We start from the raw sequence: 23,757 nt of genomic DNA, 5'->3' as shown, positions 1-23,757 counted from the left end.
TCCCAGGAAGACATTTATTTGCTAATACAAGGAACATTATTGACATTTTGGAACTTTTGCAAACAAATATTAACACTAAAGCAGTTCTAATTTTTATAGACGCGGAGAAGGCCTTTGATAATATTTCTTGGAAATTTATGAAGGGGAATTTAAAAGAAATGGGAGTGGGGCGGGGTTTTGAAAATGGGATTGACGCGATTTATTCAGAACAAAAGGCAAAACTGATAGTTAACAATGTGGTTACAGAAGAGTTTAAGATTGAAAAAGGGACACGACAAGGCTGCCCGATTTCCCCCTTGCTGTTTATTTCTGTCCTGGAGGTGCTCTTGAACTTGATTAGAGGGGACCGGTTGGTGCAAGGGATTCAGATCGGAGTGAAACAATATAAACTTAAAGCTTTTGCAGATGACCTTGTTTTGACATTGCAAGAGCCAGAATCTAGTACAAAAAGAGTGTTACAATTGATTCAGGACTTTGGTCGGGTAGCGGGCTTTAAACTAAACAAACAGAAAACTAAGGTGTTGGGAAAAAACTTGACAGATGCAGAGTCAGAACGGTTTCAGAGAGAAACAGAACTAGCTGTGGTTAAAAAAGTAAAGTACCTAGGGGTAAACATAACAGCAAAAAATCTGAGTCTATTTAAGGATAATTATGAAAAATGTTGGTCTGAAATTAAGAGAGACTTGGACAGTTGGTCAAAATTGAAGCTTTCTTTGTTAGGCCGAATTGCTGCTATTAAGATGAATGTATTGCCTAAGATGTTGTTTTTATTTCAAACATTGCAAATTGTGGATAAGACGGAGTGCTTCAGGAAGTGGCAGAGAGATATTTCTAAATTTGTCTGGCAGGGCAAAAAGCCCAGAATTAAGTTTAAGATATTAACTGATGCGAAAGAAAGAGGGGGCTTTGCCCTGCCAGACTTAAGGTTGTACTACGAAGCCGCAGCTTTCTGCTGGCTAAAAGACTGGCTACTTCTAGAGGACACTGATGTGTTAGATTTAGAAGGTTTTAACAATGCATTTGGCTGGCATTCATACTTATGGTATGACAAAGTTAAGATCAATAAGGCCTTTAAGAACCATATTGTCAGGAAAGCAGTGTTTAATGTCTGGACAAAATACAAAGACCTATTGGAAAATAAAACTCCAAGATGGCTATCACCTCTGGAGGCTAAGGCCCGAAAAAGACCCAATATGGAGGCCAAATGGCCGAAATATTGGGAAATAATAGAGAAAGAGGGCAACAATTGGAAATTGCAGAGTTTGGAAAAAATGAAAGACAAAGTGCGAGACTGGTTACATTACGCTCAGATTCAAGAAATTTTTAAAAAGGATAAAAAGTTAGGATTCCAGGTGGAGAAATCGAAGTTGGAAACAGAATTGTTAGAACCTAAGACTAAAGTACTTTCAAGAATGTATAACTTGCTGTTGAAATGGAATACACAAGATGAAATGGTTAAGTCGGCCATGATAAAGTGGGCACAGGATATTGGGCATAATATTATGTTTGAGGATTGGGAAAGGTTGTGGACCACGGGGATGAACTTCACGGCATGTAATGCTCTGAAGGAAAATGTAATGAAAATGATATATAGGTGGTACATGACCCCAGTTAAACTAGCCAAAATATGCCATGTGCCAGACAACAAATGTTGGAAATGTAAGGAAAATGAAGGAACATTCTTTCACCTCTGGTGGACTTGTCCCAGGGTGAAGGTCTTCTGGGAAATGATATATAATGAGCTGAAAAAGGTATTTAAGTATACCTTCCTTAAGAAACCAGAGGCCTTCCTCCTGGGCATTGTCGGCCAGATGGTGCCAAAGAAGGACCGAACATTCTTTTTGTACGCAACAGCAGCAGCAAGGATACTTATCGCCAAGAAGTGGAAAACTCAAGATCTACCCACTCTGGAAGAATGGCAGATGCAGCTGATGGACTATATGCAACTGGCTGAGATGACTGGCAGAATTCGAGACCTGGGAGAAGAGAGGGTTGAAGAAGATTGGAGGAAATTTAAGATTTATTTACAAAAATATTGTGATTTGGTGGAAAGTTAAGTAGGATGTTTGATCATAAATAATTGGCCACCACAAAATCGGATCGAAATGGGATGTAAAGTGAGATTAAGGGAAATTAATTTACAGAGGATTATATTTAAATAAGTGGTTATAAAATTTGCAAATTAGATGATAAATTGCTGGGAAAAATTTATGATGATGAAAATGGCAGCGGGAGATGTGAGGAAGTCCAAAGAAGTCATGAAACTCTGTTGAGATAAAAGAAAGGTTGTCTATTTTTGTACTTTATTTTGTAAAAACCCCTAATAAAAATTTATTAAAAAAAAAAAAAATCAAACCCTGAGATTCAGAGTCTCACGCCTTGCCAACTGAGCTATCCCACCCATCAGCGATGCCAACAGTATGCTGTATGTTGATTCAGTCCTCTGCTGCACTTGCAAAAGAGACACATTTGCTTGCATTTTGTGTTTCATGAAAACTTGTGCCCCCTTTTGCAGGTGAGCCCCCCTAAAATACACGGGTTACTCTGTACAGGTAATAAGATATCTGAGATGCACAATATCAACAGGTAGGACGCAGGTGGCACTGGGGTCTAAATCACTGAGTCTCTTGGGCTTGCTGATCAGAAGGTGGGTGGTTCGAATCCCTGCAACGGGATGAGCTTCCATTGTTCAGTCCCAGCTCCTGCCAACCTAGCAGTTCAGAAGCACGTCAAAGTGCAAGCAGTGGGAAGGTAAACGCCGTTTCCGTGCACTCTGGTTTCCATCATGGTGTTCCATTGTGCCAGACGCTGTTTAGTCGTGCTAGCCACATGTCTGCGCACAAACGCCGACTACCTCGGCCTGAAAGCGAGATGAGCGCCGCAACCCTATAGTCGCCTTTGACTGGACTTAACTGTCCAGGGGTCTTTTACCTTTACCTATCAATAGGTAAAGTTTTTCCAATAATTGCATTCCCATATCAAAGGCTTACCCAGTTTAATTTCTGCCTGCCACACAGCTGTTAAAGGCACTGTTCTGTAATGCCAAGCCTGAATCTTACAAGGAACTCAAACTCAAGAATAAAAACAATGAAGCATTTAGGCAACTTGATAGTGTTTTTAAATTTAAAAATAGTAAAAAAAAAAATAGACATTTGATTGTTCAGAAATGTAATATAACATTCATAGGCAAAAAAGTGATGAGCCATTAGTAATAAAAAAAAATGCACAAAGCCAATTAAGCATGTATCACTCCACCCTCCATGCTTTGATTGCTACATCAACGAAATACTCTGAGCACGTGCAGGTTCACATTTTGAACTCATTTAACTCACTGTTTTTGCTCACTTCCTGCAAGTTGCTAGCTCAATCTAAGCTACACCAGATGTCTGCTGTGAAAATATAGGAGGTATAAAATGGCTGCAAAAGGGGGCCTATAGTATTTGTATCATTGGCATCAAAATTTCGCTCCCATATCCAGAGTGAGGCATCTTTGTACTATGAAGGGTCATGTTTTTCTTCCCATCTCTCCTCATATTAGCACAGTTCCGCTTCAAGGCTAACTTACATTAATCTGGCCTGATTATTGTATGTTTAGCAGGATGCGTAAGGTCTACTTGTATTCACCTGAGCTTATTCTCAGTTTGTTGTGGGCATTTATTCCTAAAATGAGTTATTGGGGAAGTGAGGAATGCAGTGATCCACTTTCATTTTGGAAAGGCAGTATTCTTCCTAATTGCTCATTTTTTTTAAAAAAAAGTTCTGTTAAAAAATTTATTTGATTTAATATACACCTCTTTTATAAAATAACTTTATGTTCTGTTTTGCCTTGATACTGATATTTTCATTCTTGTGCCCCTTCCTAGCAAAGCCAAGACTGCAATCCTGCACCTATTTCTAGGAGTAAGTCCCATTAAACAAAAAGTAGGCATGTATTCAAAGAGTTCTTAATGAATGTCTGCAGCAACCCGCTATATCAATACCCCTGTACTAGGCTCTTGGTGGGCCTGTGTATAAAAGCTAAAGCCTTCTGATTTTCAGTGCAAGGTTTTTAATGTATAGTCTACAAATTTGGTTCTATACCCAACCACTTTTCACCTAAGTAGCTTACCTTTTCTATTTTTATGAATTCTGCATTTGCGATATTACCTACCTGCTTCTGTGTTATCAACTTCACTATATCTACCCACCATTATACTGTGCTACAGTTGGCCCTCACAAATGCTTTTCTCACAGCAATCATATATGCTTGTTTATCCAGATGTATATCTCATTCATTTTAATTGAGGTTATAGGCAACAACCAAATTACATGTGTCAGATTGACGCGCAACTGGGCAGAACCCAGAAGTGACTTTAAAAATGGCCCTAAAAGAGCCTAGAAAGCGTGAAAAAGTTGCAAAAACAGTGCCTAGCAATCCCACAAGCCTTTGCAATTGCAACCCCAGGAGCCCTTGCATTGACCGTTGAGGCCTGTGGAGAGTTTGAGCAAAAAGGTTTGGAGGGAGCAATTGTGGCAAAGTTTGGCATCTGGTAAGTGCTGCTGGTTTTTTCAAGGGTTTAGAGGGTGTTTGCAGGCTTTTCCAATAGCGTTTCACATAAATGTGCAGAGCCTTCCAACATAAGTCCTGCGTAAATTGGGAGTTGCCTATACTCTCAAGCAGGCATACACAGGAATGCATCTTATAAAGTGAGCAATAGGAGCTATTTTCATCATTGCTCATGGGAAAAACCATTCCTGAGCTTGCTTTAGCTGATGTGTTTTGCACATCCCTCCATGTCTGTTTTGAATACAGGTGTCCATAATTTTAAGATGTGAATAGTATCCTATGCAGGGCACCAGTGTTTTCTCAATGGGGGTATTAACAAGGTTTTGCCTAATGAATGCTAAAAATAAATTTCCTTCTTGCCAGTCAACATAGAGTACAGCAGCCTTTCTCAATCAGACGTTCTTGGACATCTTGCCCCATCCCTGACCGCTAGCCATGCTGGGAGTTATAGTCCAACAACATCTGGGGACCCAATGTTGAGAGAGGCTGTGTTACAGCATATAGCCTCCCTTTTTGGCAGGGGGAGGTTTAGAACAGGCATAGGCGACCTTGGCCCTCCAGATGTTTTGGGACTACAATTCCCATCATCCCTCACCACTGGTCCTGTTAGCTAGGGATCATGGGAGCTGTAGGCCAAAAACATCTGGAGGGCCGAGGTTGACTATGCCATGTTTAGAAGATAGTGTTAATCGACTACTTTTAACACCCAAAGGCCGTTGGCCTTTGTGGTGCCTCAGGATTCCAACCAGTCTCCCATACTTTTAAATTCCTACATGAAACTTCCAAGAGAGGTCATCCAAAGGTTTGCAGATCACTAATCACATGGATTATCTAATTTTGATCCCTGGGAGGCAGGCAAAAAGTTAAAACTGGTGTCAGTTTTATCCAGGTAAGATAAAATATTGTTTGGGAAGACCACTGATGTGGATGGAGAGTTGCAGCTTGTTTTGTACCGAGTTGTCAGGTATGCAATTTAGGGCTATTTCTGAATCAGGTGACCTCAAGTGGCTAGGGGTGCCTTTAGCCTCTTAGGACTGCAATTGGCAAACCAACTATCTGGAGAAAGCACAGCTGGCCGTGGCCACACATCTACTGGATATATCCAGATTAAACTGCTGTAATGTTCCTTATGGGACGCGGGTGGTGCTGTGGGTTAAACCACAGAGCCTAGGACTTGCCAATCAGAAGGTCGGTGGTTCGAATCCCCGTGACAGGGTGAGCTCCTGTTGCTCTGTCCCAGCTCCTGCCAACCTAGCAGTTCGAAAGCACGTCAAAGTGCAAGTAGATAACTAGGTACCGCTCTGGCGGGAAGGTAAACGGCGTTTCCTTGCGCTGCTCTGGTTCGCCAGAAGCGGCTTGGTCATGCTGGCCACATGACCCAGAAGCTGTACGCTGGCTCCCTCGGCCAATAAAGCGAGATGAGCGCCGCAACCCCAGAGTCGGTCACGACTGGACCTAATGGTCAGGGGTCCCTTTACCTTTACCTTTAATGTTCCTTATGTAGGGAGTGCTTACCTGAAAACAGACTGGAAACATCAGCTGGTATAATTTTTGGGATTTTTGTTTGTTTGCTTTTGTATTTATACATTTTTATTGAAATTTAGGTCTAACATTAAGATGTATATGAATTTTAAAAACTATTGGAGCCAAGATTTTAATCCTTTAATGTTTTCCATTTTTGTCCTGTGAAGATGCCGGCTACCAAATTTATCTGCATTTTTTTTTTTCAATTACCCTTAAATTCCAATGAAGGCCCAGTAGAGATTTTCAGGAGTTTAGTGTAGAGAATAAAAACTAACCCCCTACCCTTATGCCCTAGGATCAGCTATAACTTTTCTTCTATTATTACCTTGGGGCTTTAGGGCTTGATCAGCTAATAAATTTTGAAATTAGTGAGCCTGCAGCCAATTCAGACCTGAGTCTCCAGTGTTTGCTCCAGAGAAATTGGGCTCTTATTGTAAAAGCTCTACAGCCGAAGAATCTCCCCCACCCCAATGATAGGATGCTGTTATGCAAATTCATATCCATCACCTGCTGATAGTAACTTGGTATCAGAGACTAGCAAATAAGGAATAGCCAGTACTGACATTTTTTCTAGATCTTCAGCATGCCTACAGTATACTGGTTATTTAATGGTTGTAACATCAGTGAATTGAAAAGGCAGGACCCATAAATTCCTTTGTGCTATTTATTGTTCCAGTGTAATCCACTTCTTGCTTACTTTTTGAATTATACTTCAATGTTTTAATGTTTTATAATGTTAAGTGTGGCAATCTCCACCCCCTTACGTTTTTTACTAATAATTTTTCATTGCTAATCTTTTTAATTTTTTATTTCATTTCATTACACTTACTCTTTCCCCATGTGTATTTATGGAATAAAATAAGTTTGTTTTGCCTTTGCAAAGCAAGCTCAAGCCTGCCTTCAACTATCATTTGTCTGCTTTTCTCTCTCTAAGGCTTCTCAGGCTTGTTCTTTATTTTTCTATTTTATCTTCTCTTTGGCTTGAAAGCTTTAGTGAGTAGTGTTGTTCCCTCTGCATTGATTTCTCATTAGTGAGTAGCATTTGGTGTCTCCTTTCCCCCTTTTTGTGTTCTGTGGTGTGTGTTTGGATTTTTAGCAGCATTTGGCTTTCTTGTGTGAGTATTTAGCAAGCATTTTCAGTAGTGTTTGCTGTTCCCCCCCTCCCTTTGTTTGGCATGGGTGTCTGGTTAGCCCATGGGTAGGCAAACTAAGGCCCAGGGGCCTGATCCAGCCCAATCGCCATCTAAATCTGGCCCGCAGACGGTCCTGGAATCAGCGTGTTATTACATGAGTAGAATGTGGCCTTTTGTTTGAAATGCACCTCTGGATTATTTGTGGGGCATAGGAATTTGTTCTTCTCCCCCCTTCAAAATATAGTTTGGCCCCCCACAAGGTCTGAGGGACAGTGGACCAACCCCCTGCTGAAAAAGTTCACTGACTCCTGGGTTAGCCTTTCCCTGTTATTCTGTTGTAGTTCTCACTTCTTCTCTCTGCTCTTTACTCCCTCCACTATCTTGTTCACTCTTCCTCTTACATTGCCGCCTTTTAAAAAAATAATAAATCCCTCCTGTATATTCCCTTCTGTTTCTCTTTCGCTCTAGTCCTGTTTCTGTAGCAGGCCTGGCCCACCCATAAAGCAAGGTGAGGTGACTGCCTAGGGGAGCAGGATCCTCGGGGCATCAGATCCCAAAGTAGATCTTTCTTCCCCCTTGTGTTAACGTATAGATCTTCACTCCTCCTTCCCTGGCAGTGTTCAAATTAGCATTTGGCAACTGATTATTAGCCATTTGTGACCAAGTGAAGATGCTTTGGTGTCAGGAAGGCGCCTGACATGTCCACCATTGGGGATCATTGGATCTGGGCTGTTTCCACACACTACCATATCCTGTAGAATTCTATCAGTTATATTTTATCTGCACAGTCAGAATGAATTTCAGGAACCGAATTGCCTTTTTCTGTGCATCCTGAGCCGGAGCAGTCGCCATTAAGAGAAAGAGGTTGGACTGTCCCTCGGTCAAATAACTTCTTTAAATTCTCAAAGCTCTTAACCTAGCTCAAAGTTGTCATCTGAACTAAGCCAGATGTTTAACTGATAATCAGTCACAGTTAGTCCATCATTTGAAAACGACATTGGAGCGGTTGAACCTCAAAATGGAAACGATAGACATTGCGATTTGGCGACTGTAACCTTGGGTTTTAAGGAGCCATTTGGGGCCAAGCTCATACACCTGAGTTTCTAACACTGTTCCCTGGTGGGGAACCACCATTTTGTGGTTTGCTTCAGGTGTCGAAATGTATTGGGCAGGCCCTGTTCTGTAGGATGGTGGTAGTTGATCAGGGAAGCAGATCTCTCTTCATTCTGCGAGATTCAGTCAGATGTGAGGCACTGCTACTGCCCCTTTTCCTTGTGCACAAATGGTTTTCCTCCCAGACGTCCTGTAAAGCTGTTGGATTCACTTCACCAAGAACATTTGTGTTATACCAGGGGTCAGCAAACTTTCAGCAGGGGGCCGGTCCACTGTCCCTCAGACCTTGTGGGGAGCTGGACTATATATATATATATATATTTGGGAGGGGGGAATGGATGAATTCCCATGCCCCACAAATAACCCAGAGATGCATTTTAAATAAAAGGACACATTCTACTCATGTAAAAACACGCTGATTCCAGGACCGTCCAGATTTAGAAGGCGATTGGGCCGGATCAGGCCCCCTGCAGGGGCCTTCGTTTGCCTACCCATGTGTTATACCCTTACTTGATGCAATGGCTTCCAAGGACCCTACTTCAGTGACTCTTAGTGTCCCAGAGAGGGCAGCAGCTGGGATACTACATTCACAGATGGCCCAACAGCAGAAATGATGGGAGAATCTGCAGTGATACAGGCAGCTCCTAATTTCTAATAAGCTCAGGAGATCTTTTGGGGGAGTGTTGTTGTTGAAATGTTCAGTAGACTGGTGGCTGTTCTCCAATTGGACAACAATGTTCTGGCAGCCCTAGGTTGATATTGTCATTCAGTTTTATTGATGGCTGCTTCTGGAACTCACAGTAGAGCTTCTATAGTCTTTTTACATTCCTGCACTCCCAGGACATTGCTTGGTTCTTTCTGAGCGAGTAGAGGCTGTGCCCATGGTTCTACTTGGTCCTCACAGCTGTCTCTTGTGCTCTTTTTTTGTAGGAACTGTGTTCTGCAGGTTAGCCTCAGGTTCTTGACTGACCAATTTCTGGGGCAGTGGAGCTTGCAGTGTCCTTGTCACAGAGTGCAGTTGTTTCAGTTGCACAACTACCAGGTGTCTTCGTTGGACGTGATACCTCAGTGTGTTTTGCATTTGCTATGTGGTAGCAGATTAAAGACCTATACTTCTTGCCACCTGAGTTTCTGTATCCCGTTAAGGAAGTCTGCTGGGTTACATTTCTCCTGTTGAAGAGAAAAGGTGTGTAGTTCTTTGAAATAGGTTATCCCACTTGTAAGTAACCTTAAAAACATAAAATCTTGAGGGGAAATTATGTTACTATGTTGGGCAGAGATTCTGGAGAATCAGTGCTTTGCCATCTCTTGAGACAGTCAAGCCAGTTGTGCCTTAATTCCCTCCTGAATGTAGTTGCTCAACCTCAGACCCACAAAGACTCCTATCTCACTGTTGGTCCTTTGGTTTTATATCTTGGCCGCGAATGTGTGAGAAGCCCGGGTGGAAGCAGCAGAAGATGAGGGATTGTTGAGATACATCTGCCACCAAGTGTCTCTGTTGGTTCTGAATTGGGCAGTGGACATCAGAGTCAAGTAGCTTACATAATCTTTGCATGGGGTAAGGACTTCTGAGGGACCCCACAAATAATGGGGTAGGGACTTCTCAGGGAGGCACTGCAACATGAGGAACATTATCAGGGTACTGTGCTAAAGACCAGGCTTGTTACATTTTGTCTACTACTTCATTTCTAACTTGAGGTGGGAAAGGAACGGCTAGCAACGTGAAAAATTAAGGATCCGTGTGCCTTTTCTGTAAATTCAATACAGGAGTCGCAGACCTCGTTGAACCAGGAGGCATATTTTGAATTTTTAGAAAGTGCTGTGGGCACCAGTCACAAAATGGCTGCCATTGAAGTTTAGCATCATGCAATATGGCTGCTGTAGGTGTCGTGACACAATAACTGTTTCTTAACCCACCAAACCCTGAAAAGTTGACCTCCCACATGAAGATCGAGTATAAGCCAACATTTTCGGCACATTTTTTATGCTGAAAAAGCCCCCCATGGCTTATACTTGAGTGAGGCAGAGGGACGAGCGGCGAGAAAAGGAGCCTCTCCCAACCGCAGCTCCTATGCCTACTCTTGTGAGCGGCAGAGGCAGCTGTGTCCTTTCAGATGATTTCTCATGAACAGCCTCCACAGATCTTTGAAGGGAAACTTTTCATATTCCATGCCTCTTAAAATTGCGAAATTGATTTTGGAAGGATCAGGCAACAGGTCCCTCAGCAGTTAATTGATAACAAAATGCAGTAGCTGTCTAGGGCCTGGCTCCTACATGGGCTTCGGAACACCTCATAATTAGCTCATTTTCACTGCCTGCACCAGGCTTCTTAATGTTGCTGAAACTGTTTGCAAATGAGACAGAATCCAAGGTAAGCTGCTCTGGGTTTTTTCTTAATAGTAAAAGAGACTGGATTCATGGAAGAAACAAGGCAGCAACTTCTCTTTGTGTAGAAATTGTACCAGATGTTGTTTTAGGCTGCAGACCTTGCTTTTCTATTTTTCAACCTGTTTTCACTTGACTGTGTAGCTTCTCACCAGCACAACTTGTTACATAATCCTTGCCTAATTTACCAGTAGCTGCTGCATTTCCCACCCTAGGCATATACTCGAGTCAATAGGTTTTCCCAGTTTTTTGTGGTAAAATTAGGTGCCTTGGCTTATATTTGGGTCAGCTTATACTCGAGTATATACGGTATGTTGTGCTGGTACTAATTGCGGAGATTACACAGTATGGATTTCACACACAGCACTGTTGCTATCTAGTAACAGAGCATTCCCCAGTACTGGGGGGTGGGGGAATGTGCCCCACACCATACTTCCATGCATCTTTGTCTGTCTGTCTGTCTGTCTGTCTCTCTCGCACATTCGCTTGCTCGCTCTTGCTTGTGTGCATACATACATACATACATACGAGACTGCATGTACATTTCTCCCACAAACACTTGGATGTATGCAGGAAATTTACCAGGAGATGGCTAAAAAAGTAAAAGACTGAAGGGTGCAATAGGCTAATTTCTCACGGAAAGTAAGAAGCGTTTTACCTGTACATTTTGCCTCATTTCATGCTCTAAAATTTCTATAAAGTTACTTTTTAAATAAAGTGAAAGTTGGGAATCTGAGGGTTGCGGGGGCACCAAAGAAAGCCTTTGCGGGCTCCTTGGTACCTGTTGGTGGTCCCTGAATTAACACCTCATTGTGAAAGCCACATCATAGAGCATATAATGGTTAATAGCTTACTTTAAGAGTTAGCTTTGAATTCAGGTAGGTAGCCGTGTTGATCTGACGCAGTAGAGAGATAGATATTGTCCAGTAGCACCTTAGAGACCAACTAAGTTTGTTCTTGGTATGAGCTTTCGTGTGCATGCACACTTCTTCAGATACACCAGTAGTGTGCATGCGCACAAAAGCTCATACCAAGAAGAAACTTAAAGGTAAAGGGACCCCTGATTGTTAAGTCCAGTTGCGAACGACTCTGGGGTTGCGGCTGTCATCTCGCTTTACTGGCCGAGGGAGCCGGTGTTTGTCTGCTTCCAGCTTCCAGGTCATGTGGCCAGCATAACTAAGCTGCTTCTGGCGAATCAGAGCAGTGAATGGAAACGCCGTTTACCTTCCCGCCAGAGCGGTACCTATTTATCTACTTGCACTTGATGTGCTTTCGAACTGCTAGGTGGGCAGGAGCTGGGATCAAACAACGGGAGCTCACCCGGTCGCAGGGGTTCGAACCACCGACCTTCTGATCAGCAAGCCCTCAGCTCTGTGGTTTAACCCACAGCACCACCTGCATCCCATAGAGACTTAGTTGGTCTCTAAGGTGTTACTTAGGGACGCGGGGGTCCCTTTACCTTTAAGGTGCTACTGGACATTTTTTAAATATAGCTTTGAATTGTTACACATTGTAAAGCTTACTCAATAATTTATAAAAAATGTTTGTTAGTTTTTTATAAAACATGAAGAGAACAAGTCAGAAAAGTTATAAAGTTGATAATTACATTTCAGTATGCAAGTCCATTTCATTATTATTCAGTTTCCAGATGTCCATAATATTCATTGAGTTGAAGGGAGATAGTAAATATTTTTTGACATTGACATATATTCAATACATTCATCAGCTTCTGCACTTTTTCTTTGTGCTTTAATTTTATAGGATCAATTTTTCATGAGGGCAGTCAGCCAAAGTTGACACAAAATTTCAAATAAATTATTATGAGAGGTTTTTCATTGTTTTGCTATTCCCAATCTAGCTGCTGTTACCAATAAAATAATAGGATTTTTGAAAACCTTATGTTGTACTGAGTTATTAAATATCAGTAAGGCTAACTGAGTTAGGTTGAACATTTTGGTTATTTATTAAAATTTGTATACCAGCATTAATCTGTAGATCTCAGGACAGTTCACAATATAAAACTACAAGATAACACAAAATACATACCGTAATAAAAACAAGAACAAACCAATAGCCCACTCTCCCACCCGTTCTGACCAAAAATTCAATACAGTGGTGCCTCGCAAGACGAAATTAATCCGTTCCGCGAGTCTCTTCGTCTTGAGGTTTTTTTCGTCTTGCGAAGCACGGCTATTAGCGGCTTTAAGAAAAAGGAAACAAACTCGCAAGAACTCGCAAGGCATTTCGTCTTGCAAAGCAAGCCCATAGGGAAATTCGTCTTGCGGAACGATTCAAAAAACGGAAAACTCTTTCGTCTTGCGCGTTTTTCGTCTTGCGAGGCATTCGTCTTGCGAGGTACCACTGTAATACTTTGCAGGACCACCACATACAGTAAAATATTCCTCTTTTACTGCATTTTCTCCAACACATCAAGGTTATATTTGAATTTATTCAGTAAGATACCAGCAAAGTATCATTTTAATGGAATTTGCCTTAATTCTACCTGACACTGCTTTGAATGTTGTTCTATATGGCATTCCACGGTTCATCTTTAATATTCACTTGTAGGTTCCCAGGTTGTTTCTGAACTGGTATATGTATCCCATGTATTCTTCAATTAAGAATTTATAAGTTTCTGACAGAGGTTATTTGCTATTGTTTCCTGTTGAAATTACGAACATTTCTAAAGTATGAAGTGGTATTTTTCCCTGATTGATTTCGAACCAAGTATGTTTAAGTTCTAATTGTAGTAGATCGCCTGATTTGGGGTTATTACAAATATAAAAATCTTTGACATTGGAGATATATTTTTACAATCCCACCCACAAAGAAGCATGCCTTGTTTTAAAAAGGGAGTCTTAACTGATTTAGTTTTTTGAGATGGATGAATTAAATACTGAGGCCCTCTTAAGTTCTGTCTTGCTTTTCCAGGCATTTCCATTGTTATATAAAAAAAAATTGTATTACTTTTTAGTATTGAAATTACCGTATTTTTCGCCCTATAGGATGCACTTTTTGCCCTCCAAAAATGAAGGGGAAATGTGTGTGCGTCCTATGGGGCGAATGCAGGCTTTCGCTGAAGTCTGGAGAGCGAGAGGGGTCGGTGCGCACTGACCCCTCTCGCTCTCCAGGCTTCGCGGACCTCTTCGCAAGCAGAGGGAGTGCTCCCGCTGCTTGCGGAGAGTTGCCTGCATGCTGAAGCTTGCGCGCGCTGAGCTCAGCGCGTCCAGGCTTCGCGGACCTCTCCGCAAGCAGCGGGAGCCAGCGCTGGACTCCCACGGCTTGCAGAGAGCTGCCTGTTTGGGGGCTGGGGTCGGGGGAAGCTCGGGCCTCCCCAGCCCCGCGCCTGGGGGGAAAAAATAATTTCCCCCCCTTTATTTCCCCCCAAAAAAACTAGGTGCGCCTTATGGGACGGTGCGTCCTATAGGGCGAAAATACGATATATATTTTTATGTGAGGTGCATTGTGGTATAATGGTAATCCTGGAATGCGTATTCCTGTTTTTTGTATACTTAATATGTTGATAAGAATAATAAGAATAATATATTTATATGGTACCCACTCTGGGCGGCTTCCAGCAAAATAGAAAAATGCAATAAAGCATTAAACATTTAAAACTTCCGTATGAAGGGCTGTCTTTAGATGTCCTCCAAAAGTCATCTCTTTAATATCTAATGGGAAGGTGTTCCACAGGGTAGGTACCACTACTTAGAAGGCCCTCTTTCTGGTACCCTATAACAGGTACGTCCAACAGGTAGATCGTGATCATTTTTGTCCTGCACCCCCCAAAACAGGGCCTCCCTCCTCCCTATAAAAATGCTCAACAACCTTGACCTGACCCACAAAAAGGGGTAGATCACTGCTAGTTTTTCCCTCTGTGAGTAGATCACAGTCTCTTGCCCTATAACTTCACTTCTCATAGCGAGGGAATCACCAGAAGGCCCTCAGAGCTGGATCTCTGTCTGTGCTTAACAATCAAGGTGGAGACGCTCCTTCAGGTATACAGAGCCAAAGCCATTTAGGGCTTTAAAGGTCAACACCAACACTTTGAATTGTGCTCGGAAATGGACTGGGAGCCAATGTAGATCCTTTAGGACCGATGTTATATGGTCCTGGTGGCTGCTCCAATTCAGCAGTCTAGCTGCTGCATTTTGGATTAGTTGTAGATTCTGAGTCACCTTCAAAGGTAGCCCTACGTTCATAAGAATGTGCAGCATCGTACAGCATGGTTTTTGATACCCTCTTTTTGTGTGAATTTATAGATGCAAGAATGATTTTTTCCTTTATCTCAATGTGTACTATTAATAAGTATTGGTGATTTTTTGAAATTATAATAAAAATAGAATAATTCATCATTTGCACGATATGCTGACTGGGCATATAATCATTTTAATTGCTGCTATCCTTACAAGCCAAGAAAGTGAATAATTGTCCCATTCTTTTAGCTGTTATTTTATTTTCTGAATTAACAGTTGTAAATGAAATAGAAATGTTAAATTTCAGTGTTGGGGGATATCTGCACCTAGGTATTTATTTATTTATGTATATTTGCCAATTCGTTTCCTTCGGTTAAAGACCTGTTACATATCCATATTCTTAAATTACATTCATTACGTGTCGCATAACTTCATTTAGGTTCAAGATCATTAACACAATGTCATCTGCAAATAAATTAGCTAATGTGTTTCACCAACAGTAGCGTTAGGATTATTGTGTAATGTGTTTGCCTTGGCAATGGAAACCTTGGCTAATAACATTGGCGACGATGGACAGCCATGTTTTGTTCCTTTATTTGCTTGAAAAGCATCAGAGTCCTATCTGTTAGCTCTGATGCGTGTCTGGCTATTTTTATATACCATATTTTTCGCACCATAGGACACACTTTTCCCCTCCTAAAAAGCAAGGGAAAATGTGTGGTTGAGGCGCAAAAAGAACTTTTCAGCAAGGTTCTGTATGCCTGGCTCTGGAAGCCGCCTGATGGGGTAGTTCCCAAGGTTTGAGTATATGTGTTTTTGCGTATAAGGTAAAGGTAAAGGGACCCCTGACCATTAGGTCCAGTCGTGACTGACTCTGGGGTTGCGGCACTCATCTCGCTTTATTGCCCGAGGGAGCCGGCGTATAGCTTCTGGGTCATGTGGCCAGCATGACTAAGCCGCTTCTGGTGAACCAGAGCAGCGCGTGGAATGTCGTTTACCTTCCCGCCGGAGTGGTACCTATTTATCTACATGCACTTTGATGTGCTTTCGAACTGCTATGTTGGCAGGAGCAGGGACTGAGCAACGGGAGCTCACCCCGTCACGGGGATTCAAACCGCCGACCTTCTGAATGGCAAGTCTTAGGCTCTGTGGTTTAACCCACAGTGCCACCAGAACCAAACCCCTGCATGCTTTATCCGTCTATGAGTCAACCTGTTCTTTATCTTTGTTTGGTTTAGGTAACACTATGATTCTGGTTCGTTTCCAGGACGATGGAATCTGTCCCCCTTCCTTAACTTCATTAAAGAGTTTTCCAGGTAGAGGCAATAGAATATTCTGAATTTCTAAATACAAAGCTCCAGCCAAACCATTGGTTCTTGGTGCTTTGACTGGTTTAAGTTTAGATGCACATTTAAAATTTCTTCCTGTGAGATCAGTTTGTTTAAACAATGATTTGGAGCATATGATCTGCATTGCAGTCGACTGACTGACTGACTGACTAAATTAATGAGGTGGGTGAGAAGCAGGGAAATGAAGCCATGTTGGGGCACAAGGCATCACAACCCCTTTCTAGAGTCTGGCATTTCTCTTACATCACTTAGTTGTCTTGTTTGGTGGAGCTAATGGGGGAGAGGGGTTTGACAAAGCCCTCAGATTTGCAGTTTTGAAGTGAATGGTGTCTCTTGTTCAGCCGTTGATGAATTCTTCTGAACCCTAAAGGTAAAAGGTAAAGGTACCCCTGCCCGTACGGACCAGTCTTGACAGACTCTGGGGTTGTGCGCCCATCTCACTCAAGAGGCCAGGGGCCAGCGTTGTCCGGAGACACTTCCGGGTCACGTGGCCAGCGTGACGTCGCTGCTCTGGCGAGCCAGAGCCGCACACGGAAACGCCGTTTACCTTCCCGCTGGTAAGCGGTCCCTATTTATCTACTTGCACCCGGAGGTGCTTTCGAACTGCTAGGTTGGCAGGCGCTGGGACCGAGCAGCGGGAGCGCACCCCGCTGCAGGGATTCGAACCGCGACCTTTCGATCGGCAAGTCCTAGGCGCTGAGGCTTTAACCCACAGCGCCACCTGCGTCCCTATCTTCTGAACCCTACTCACCTTTATTGACACATGAGAACCAGTGCTTGCCAGATTTCAAGATCCAGATAATGACTTCCTAAGGATAATCTAATGAACAGTAATGGTATTAGTGATCAAATAGTTTTAAAATTGGAAGTGTTAATGCCCTAAACTAGTTTGCCGTCAAAATGATATAAACCTGGTATAAATATAGTAAAGAGATCCTCTGGTAAATAGAATGCCAACTTGCTTGAGTGGGGATGTTGCCTGGGTAAGTTTCTGACCGTGTGCTCTAAATTATATTAAGTAATATACACCAAAGCAGCATTCAAAATAAATAACTATTCCAATACTAATGGTTCTTCCTTTCCTTTTCTTCTGTTTTAATGCAGCGGTACAAAACTGGAAATCCTTTTGACTGAATGGATTTCAAAAGTAGCTCTCTGCTTCTAGCCAAAAAAAGGGTCAACCACATCAAAATGAAGCAAGTACCAGAGATCCTTGGAAATCCTACAGGGAAAACACAGAACTGCGAAGTGAATCGTGAGTGTTCTGTTTACCTGGGCAAAACACACCTTTCTGCTACACTACAGGAGGACGTTATGCCGAAATATAATGGCCACGATGCTCTCCCATTTATTCCTGCGGACAAACTGAAAGATCTCACTTCTCGTGTGTTTAATGGAGAATCGGCAACACAAGACACCAAGCTGCGCTTTGAGTCTGAGGATATAAAAGAACCGGCAACTCCACCTAACACTACACCTGTCAAGAATGGTTCTCCAGAGATTAAACTGAAAATCACTAAAACCTACATGAATGGAAAGCCTCTATTTGAATCTTCAATTTGTGGTGACAATGGAATAGATGTGTCTCAGGCAGAGGAAAATGAGCAAAAGCCAGCAAATAAGGAAAGGAGAAATAGAAAAAGAAGCATCAAATATGATTCCTTACTTGAACAGGGTTTTGTTGAAGCGGCATTATCATCAAACACATCTAGTTCCTCTGATGAGAAGGTACAGGATTTATTTGCTACTTCTGCTCTTTGGGTAACTCGTGTCAGCTAAAGTTACCAATGTTTGACCTGTTTTTTCCTAACTGATCAGTCAGGTAGCAGCTGATGGCTCCTACAAGGTTCTATGAGTTTCAGAGTCTATTAATAAGTCTAGCAAATGAAGTTGGAGAGGATAGACATGCACCCCCATGCTTCACTCATTTGAGTCCATTTCATCCTTCCCCTTCTCTGGCGCTCCCCAGAGTGAACTTGAGACAGACAATCTAATAATAGGGGAAGTTTTAATAATGTATTTAATGATAATGGACCATTAAGGTCCAGTTTTGAATCATACTATGAAAACAAATTTTTCATCTTTGTTTTGATGATGATGAAACAATTCCAGTTGACGGGCTATTGGAGAGGGACTATTTGTATCAACTTTGATGCACCAAAACATCATCATCATCATCATAAACAATAATAATACCTTTATTGTCATTGTACAACCTGTGAACAATGAAATTAAATGAGCCTCCCCCCCCCCACTCAGTCTTATTACACTGTTTGTGCTTATTGAACAACACCCCCCCTTGCAAGTCAATTGCGCTATGTTATTTTCCATTAAACAGCCTAACAGCTCATGGATAGAAGCTATTTTTTAGCATGTTGGTACGGCTGATTATACTTCTATATCTCCTGCCCTACATGGGTAGCTAGCCAACATGGTGCCCTCCAGTTAAAATTTCCTTCAGCCCCAACCATCTTGGTTTAGCTACCTATGTTTAGATGGACTGTTTTACTGAGACATTGTGCTGTTCAGACTTTGTGCAACGGAATGCAAAATGAATCTAGCTTCTCGCACACACTCATTCTGAAGCACTTTGTTATTAATTATAAAGGTAACAAGGTTACCAAGCAGCTTTGGTACCTGCCAAGTACCTTTCACTCAAAGTGTATGAATTTCCCAGCAAGAGACCAGGGGAAATAAACTTAGGAGTAAAAAAGAGGAAGTGTCAGTATTGTTGTGCTTCTTCTTCTTCTTTTTTAATATTTTATTTAGGATTTTCGTTGTGCTTCTTTTATGAGTTACAGTGGTACCTCGGGTTAAGTACTTAATTCGTTCCGGAAGTCTGTTCTTAACCTGAAACTGTTCTTAACCTGAAGCACCACTTTAGCTAATGGGGCCTCCTGCTGCTGCCACTCCGCCGGAGCACAATTTGTGTTCTCATCCTGAAGTAAAGTTCTTAACCTGCACTATTTCTGGGTTAGCAGAGTCTGTAACCTAAAGCGTATGTAACCCCAGGTACCACTGTACTTATTTTGCCTTAAAGGTAAATGGACCCCTGGCCATTAGGTCCAGTCGTGACCGACTCTGGGGTTGCGCGTTCATCTCGCTCTATAGGCCGAGGGAGCCGGCATTTGTCCGCAGACAGCTTCCAGGTCATGTGGCCAGCGTGACTAAGCTGCTTCTGGCGAACCAGAGCAGCGCATGGAAACGCCGTTTACCTTCCCGCCGGAGCGGTGCCTATTTATCTACTTGCACTTTGACATGCTTTCAAACTGCTAGGTTGGCAGGAGCAGGGACCGAGCAACAGGAGCTCACCCCGCCGCGGGGATTCGAACCACCAAACTTCTGATCAGCAAATCCTAGGCTCTGTGGTTTAACCCACAGCGCCACCCGCGTCCCTGTTTTGCCTTAAGTAGGTGTCATAATTGGAAGCCAGCTAGAAGCTAAGTTGTCTTTTCAACATGCAGTCCTGCAAGATGTAAAGTAGCAGAGGGGTCCATTTACCTCTGATCAATAAGGACCTCCATGTCCTTACTACAGATAACTTCTAATCCGTGGGCCACTTTTGGCCAGCTACGACATTTCCCACCCAAAACCTATACCCACCTGCCAATCAGACTCTAAACAGGTTTCTGTGAAGTTGTACTCTCCCTGAAATGGCAGGTATAAAGTCTGCGTGTATTTCTTGATCTAAAATAGTCAGTGTCCTATGTGGTTCAGAGGGTCTTTTAGCAGTGACTGCAGCCATTTCTGGACATGGATAGTCACGATGATTCACACTCTGGTAGTCTCCTAGTTGGATTACTGTAATGTGTTATAAGTGGGACATACCTTAAAGATGACTCAGAACGTCCAGTAAGTGAATAACACAGCATCCAGCATTTTGACTGGTACATCCATGACTGCCCTTGTTATAACAATTTTGGAAGAATCCTACGTCTACCTACTATATTCAGACTACAATTTAAGGTACCCATGCTTTACCTTTCATGTATGCTCCTCTCCATGTGTGTACCTGCAGCCTCAAGTAGTACAATGCAAGAGGAGCTTTATGAGTTAATTTTATTGGATATATAAACTAGCCTTAAATAGTACTGGCTTTCTGATACAGCATATGGAAAAATTGTTTGTTTGCTACTATTTAATTCTCTTGACATCTTGAATCACAAAGGTTTCTTGGGAGTCCTTGCAGCCTTTGCATGTGGTGTATGAAATTATTCTGGAAGACTGACCAGAAAGAAAGTTACTTGACCTTTCTAGAATGGTCCACAAACACACACTGTGATCACAGCCTTGGAGCTAGAAACTAATTTTTGTCAAATGATTACACGGTTGAATCGCATAAACACTGATAATATATCCTCAACCTATTTTATGCATGTACCTAAAAACGTCATGTGTCTGTACAGCAGATACGAATTTTATTGGTGCATATGTCAGAAAGTCAGGAGTCAGCCATTGCTCCCCACTTCACATGAAATGGCAGGTATATGCTTTTTGGCACATGTGTGAAGAGGTACTGAGACTTGTGTTCCTGAAAATTCCAATAACAGTAATATCTAGCGGCTCTAAAGCAACGATTGATACCAGTTGTGGCTTTCTGTAGCTGTTGCTTCAACTCCTTTTACTTCCAGAGAAGCTGAGGCTCCCTTGTTCCTTTTACTTCCAGAGAAGCTGAGGCTCCCTTGTTCCTCCCTTGTTCACTCTTCATTTTGAAGTAATATATTTTCCCTGTTACCAAATAACAGAAAGTTCATAGCCCTGAAAAAATACGATGGGTGCCCTGATAGTTGTATCCCTTTAGCTGTGGATCTGTGGCCCAAACTTAGTTCATATGGCTAAACATTTTCATGAACATTCCAGTTAAAGTTACCATTCATTTGCAATGCTCCAGACACACAGTGTATTGTTACCAATTAAGCACGATTTATGGAACATTCTTCATTCCCTGCGCACTCAGATATGAAAATATTTTTGTTTGATCAAGTTGCTAGAATTTGTAAATGTCTGCCTTTTTCTTTCTCTAAAAAGATTCCTGCTAAAGAAGATTCTTCTTTACTACTTGGAAAAGATGACAAAACTCATGTATTGAAGTACAATGTAGGAGACTTGGTATGGTCCAAAGTATCTGGCTATCCCTGGTGGCCGTGCATGATTTCAACTGATCCTCTTCTTTACAACTTCACAAAACTAAATGGTATGTCCTCTGTCTTCGGTAGTTTTGCATTTGCAGCTATTGCTATGTTAGGCCCAAAAACTAAAAGGAAAGCCACCAGTAAACTGGGATATTTTATATGTCTCTGTTGGCTTAAATACACAAAGAAGATGTAAGCTTTACAAGTTGTCCTGAGCTTTGTATTAGAAAAATAGCTAAAATAAATGTGAATAGTGTTGTAATTTGAATAAGATTATTACAGATATTTTGATTGTGGTGTATTGAACTGATCATTTATTACTCATTAATTTAGTGTATACTTTACTGACTCTATAGATAAGAATTAAACAGTTGGTGTCATGCTTTTTGTCTACTAAGAAAAACCATTTGAGTTCTTCTAAGTCAGTCTCTTGTAGGCGACTATTTGTATTGGTTTTCTTTTCCGCTCATGCAATTTCCACAGTTAAATCACAAAACAAGACTTATAAGCTTGTTGCAGACAAAATATAGGGACAATGTTTTTTATTTGTTTTGCTAATTTTCAGATTTAGCATGATACCATAGCTCAGCCAAGAGTCCTCCATATGTTTGGGACTGCAACAGCTATCAGCCCCAGCCATCGTGGCCAGTTGTAGTACAAACAGAGAGAGCACCAGGTTGGGAAAGACTCGCATAGTCTCTGACCTGCCCCCTTCTTTCAACCATACCCTATAAACCAGGCATCAGCAAACTTGGCCTTCCAGCTGTTTTGGGACTACAACTCCCATCATCCCTAGCTAACAGGACCAGTGGTCAGGGGTGGTGGGAATTGTAGTCCCAAAACATCTGGAGGGCCGAGTTCACCTACGCCTGGTATAAACCTGGCCGTTGCACCTTCCTGTGATCCAGTATAGGTGGAAGTTCTCCCAATAGTATAACAGAACCCAGTTATGTAGCTGTTTGCACTGTGAGATTGTCTTGGCCAAGCTGTTAACTTCATGTGTGCCACGGTTGCTATTTTTCAATCTTTAGCCCCTCACTACTGAATGCTTCTGAAAAAAATTACAGTGGTGCCCCGCAAGACGAACGCCTCACAAGACGGAAAACCCGCTAGACGAAAGGGTTTTCCGTTTTGGAGGCGCTTCGCAAAATGAATTTCCCTATGGGGTTGCTTCGCAAGACGAAAAAATCTTGCGAGTCCCCGCGGTTTTTTTCCGCTTCCCCCCCCTTTTCCTAAGCCGCTTAACAGCTGATCCGCTGATAAGCCGCTTATCAGCTGATCCGCTAAGCCGCTAATAGCGCTAATCCGCTAAGTCGCTAATGGGCTTGCTTCGCAAGACAAAAAAACCGTTAGACGAAGAGAATCGTGGAACGGATTCTTTTCGTCTTGCGAGGCACCACTGTAACTGTTTGAGATTAGTAATATTATTGACTTCTGTAAGGCTTTTTTCAAAGGACTGCATTGAGTAATGCCCTATTTCTTCAAACTGTCCAGTTAAAACTAATTTATATTTCCAAAGTACTCTCTCTCTCTCTCTCTCTGCATGTGTGTGACATAACAGAGTTCATGATTTTTTTTTAAAAAAAGAATCTAAACATATATATAAAGAGATCAGAGCCTGACAGAAACAAAGGTTAATCCTTATTCCATTTTTCGTTAAATGTGTTTTTACATTTATGTATGTTTATATTAATATTTCTAGGTGACAAAATAATTATATAAGTGTGTCTGCTACCTTTTTCAGGACAAAAGAAGAGCTTTCGCCAATATCATGTTCAATTCTTTGGAGATGCCCCAGAACGAGCCTGGGTGTTTGAGAAGAGTCTTGTACCATTCAAAGGAGAAGAGCAGTTTGAGCAATTGTGCCAGGAAAGTGCAAAACATTCCCTTACCAAAGCAGAAAAAATAAAGGTAAATATTAATGTGTTATGTATTAACATAGTTGTTCAGTTATCTGCTTGAATGTTTACATCTGCCGCTGCATGCATGTGTATTTATTTATTTCAATTTATATCCTTTATCCAAAGATCCCAGGGTGGTATACAACATTAGTAACATAATTTACACATCATAATAACAGGCCATAGAATAAAGAGGATTGTTTTTGCCTGGTTCCTAAAGATATGTAATGATGACACGAGGTGAGCCTCTCTCGAGAGGGCATTCTACAGATGCCACCACAGAAAAGGCCCATTCTCATATTGTCACATTTACAGTTTTAGCATAATGCCATAGCTCAGCCATGTTACTTCGTATGTCATGTTGTTATTGGGTGTATTACTGCTTCAGCCATGGCACATTTCTTTCCAAGTCATTGTTCCATGCACAATTCAGCACCCCTTGTTTAGTAGCATATTTTTTATTTTATTTTTTACATTT

General features: G+C 41.9%; 1 protein-coding gene across 4 annotated transcripts in view; it reads left to right on the top strand.

Annotated features, from left to right (window-relative positions):
* Positions 1-23,757, top strand: part of NSD2 (nuclear receptor binding SET domain protein 2) — an 80,111-nt gene that overhangs the window by 6,764 nt on the left and 49,590 nt on the right. For 2 of the 4 annotated variants that reach the window (XM_083738243.1, XM_083738244.1), the window contains exons 2-5: positions 16,136-16,213; positions 17,351-17,974; positions 21,275-21,440; positions 23,123-23,289. In XM_083738243.1, coding sequence (XP_083594369.1) covers positions 17,381-17,974; positions 21,275-21,440; positions 23,123-23,289 — 927 coding nt within the window. In that variant the 5' untranslated portion in view covers positions 16,136-16,213; positions 17,351-17,380. The remainder of the gene's footprint in view (positions 1-16,135; positions 16,214-17,350; positions 17,975-21,274; positions 21,441-23,122; positions 23,290-23,757) is intronic. The other 2 variants (XR_014564033.1, XM_083738242.1) reach the window with 1 other exon arrangement.

This window comes from Podarcis gaigeae (genome assembly GCF_964106915.1).
Source record: "Podarcis gaigeae genome assembly, chromosome: 5".
Lineage (NCBI taxonomy): Eukaryota > Metazoa > Chordata > Lepidosauria > Squamata > Lacertidae > Podarcis > Podarcis gaigeae.
Note: the sequence above shows the minus strand (reverse complement) of the source record. Positions and strands in the feature narration are given on the sequence as shown.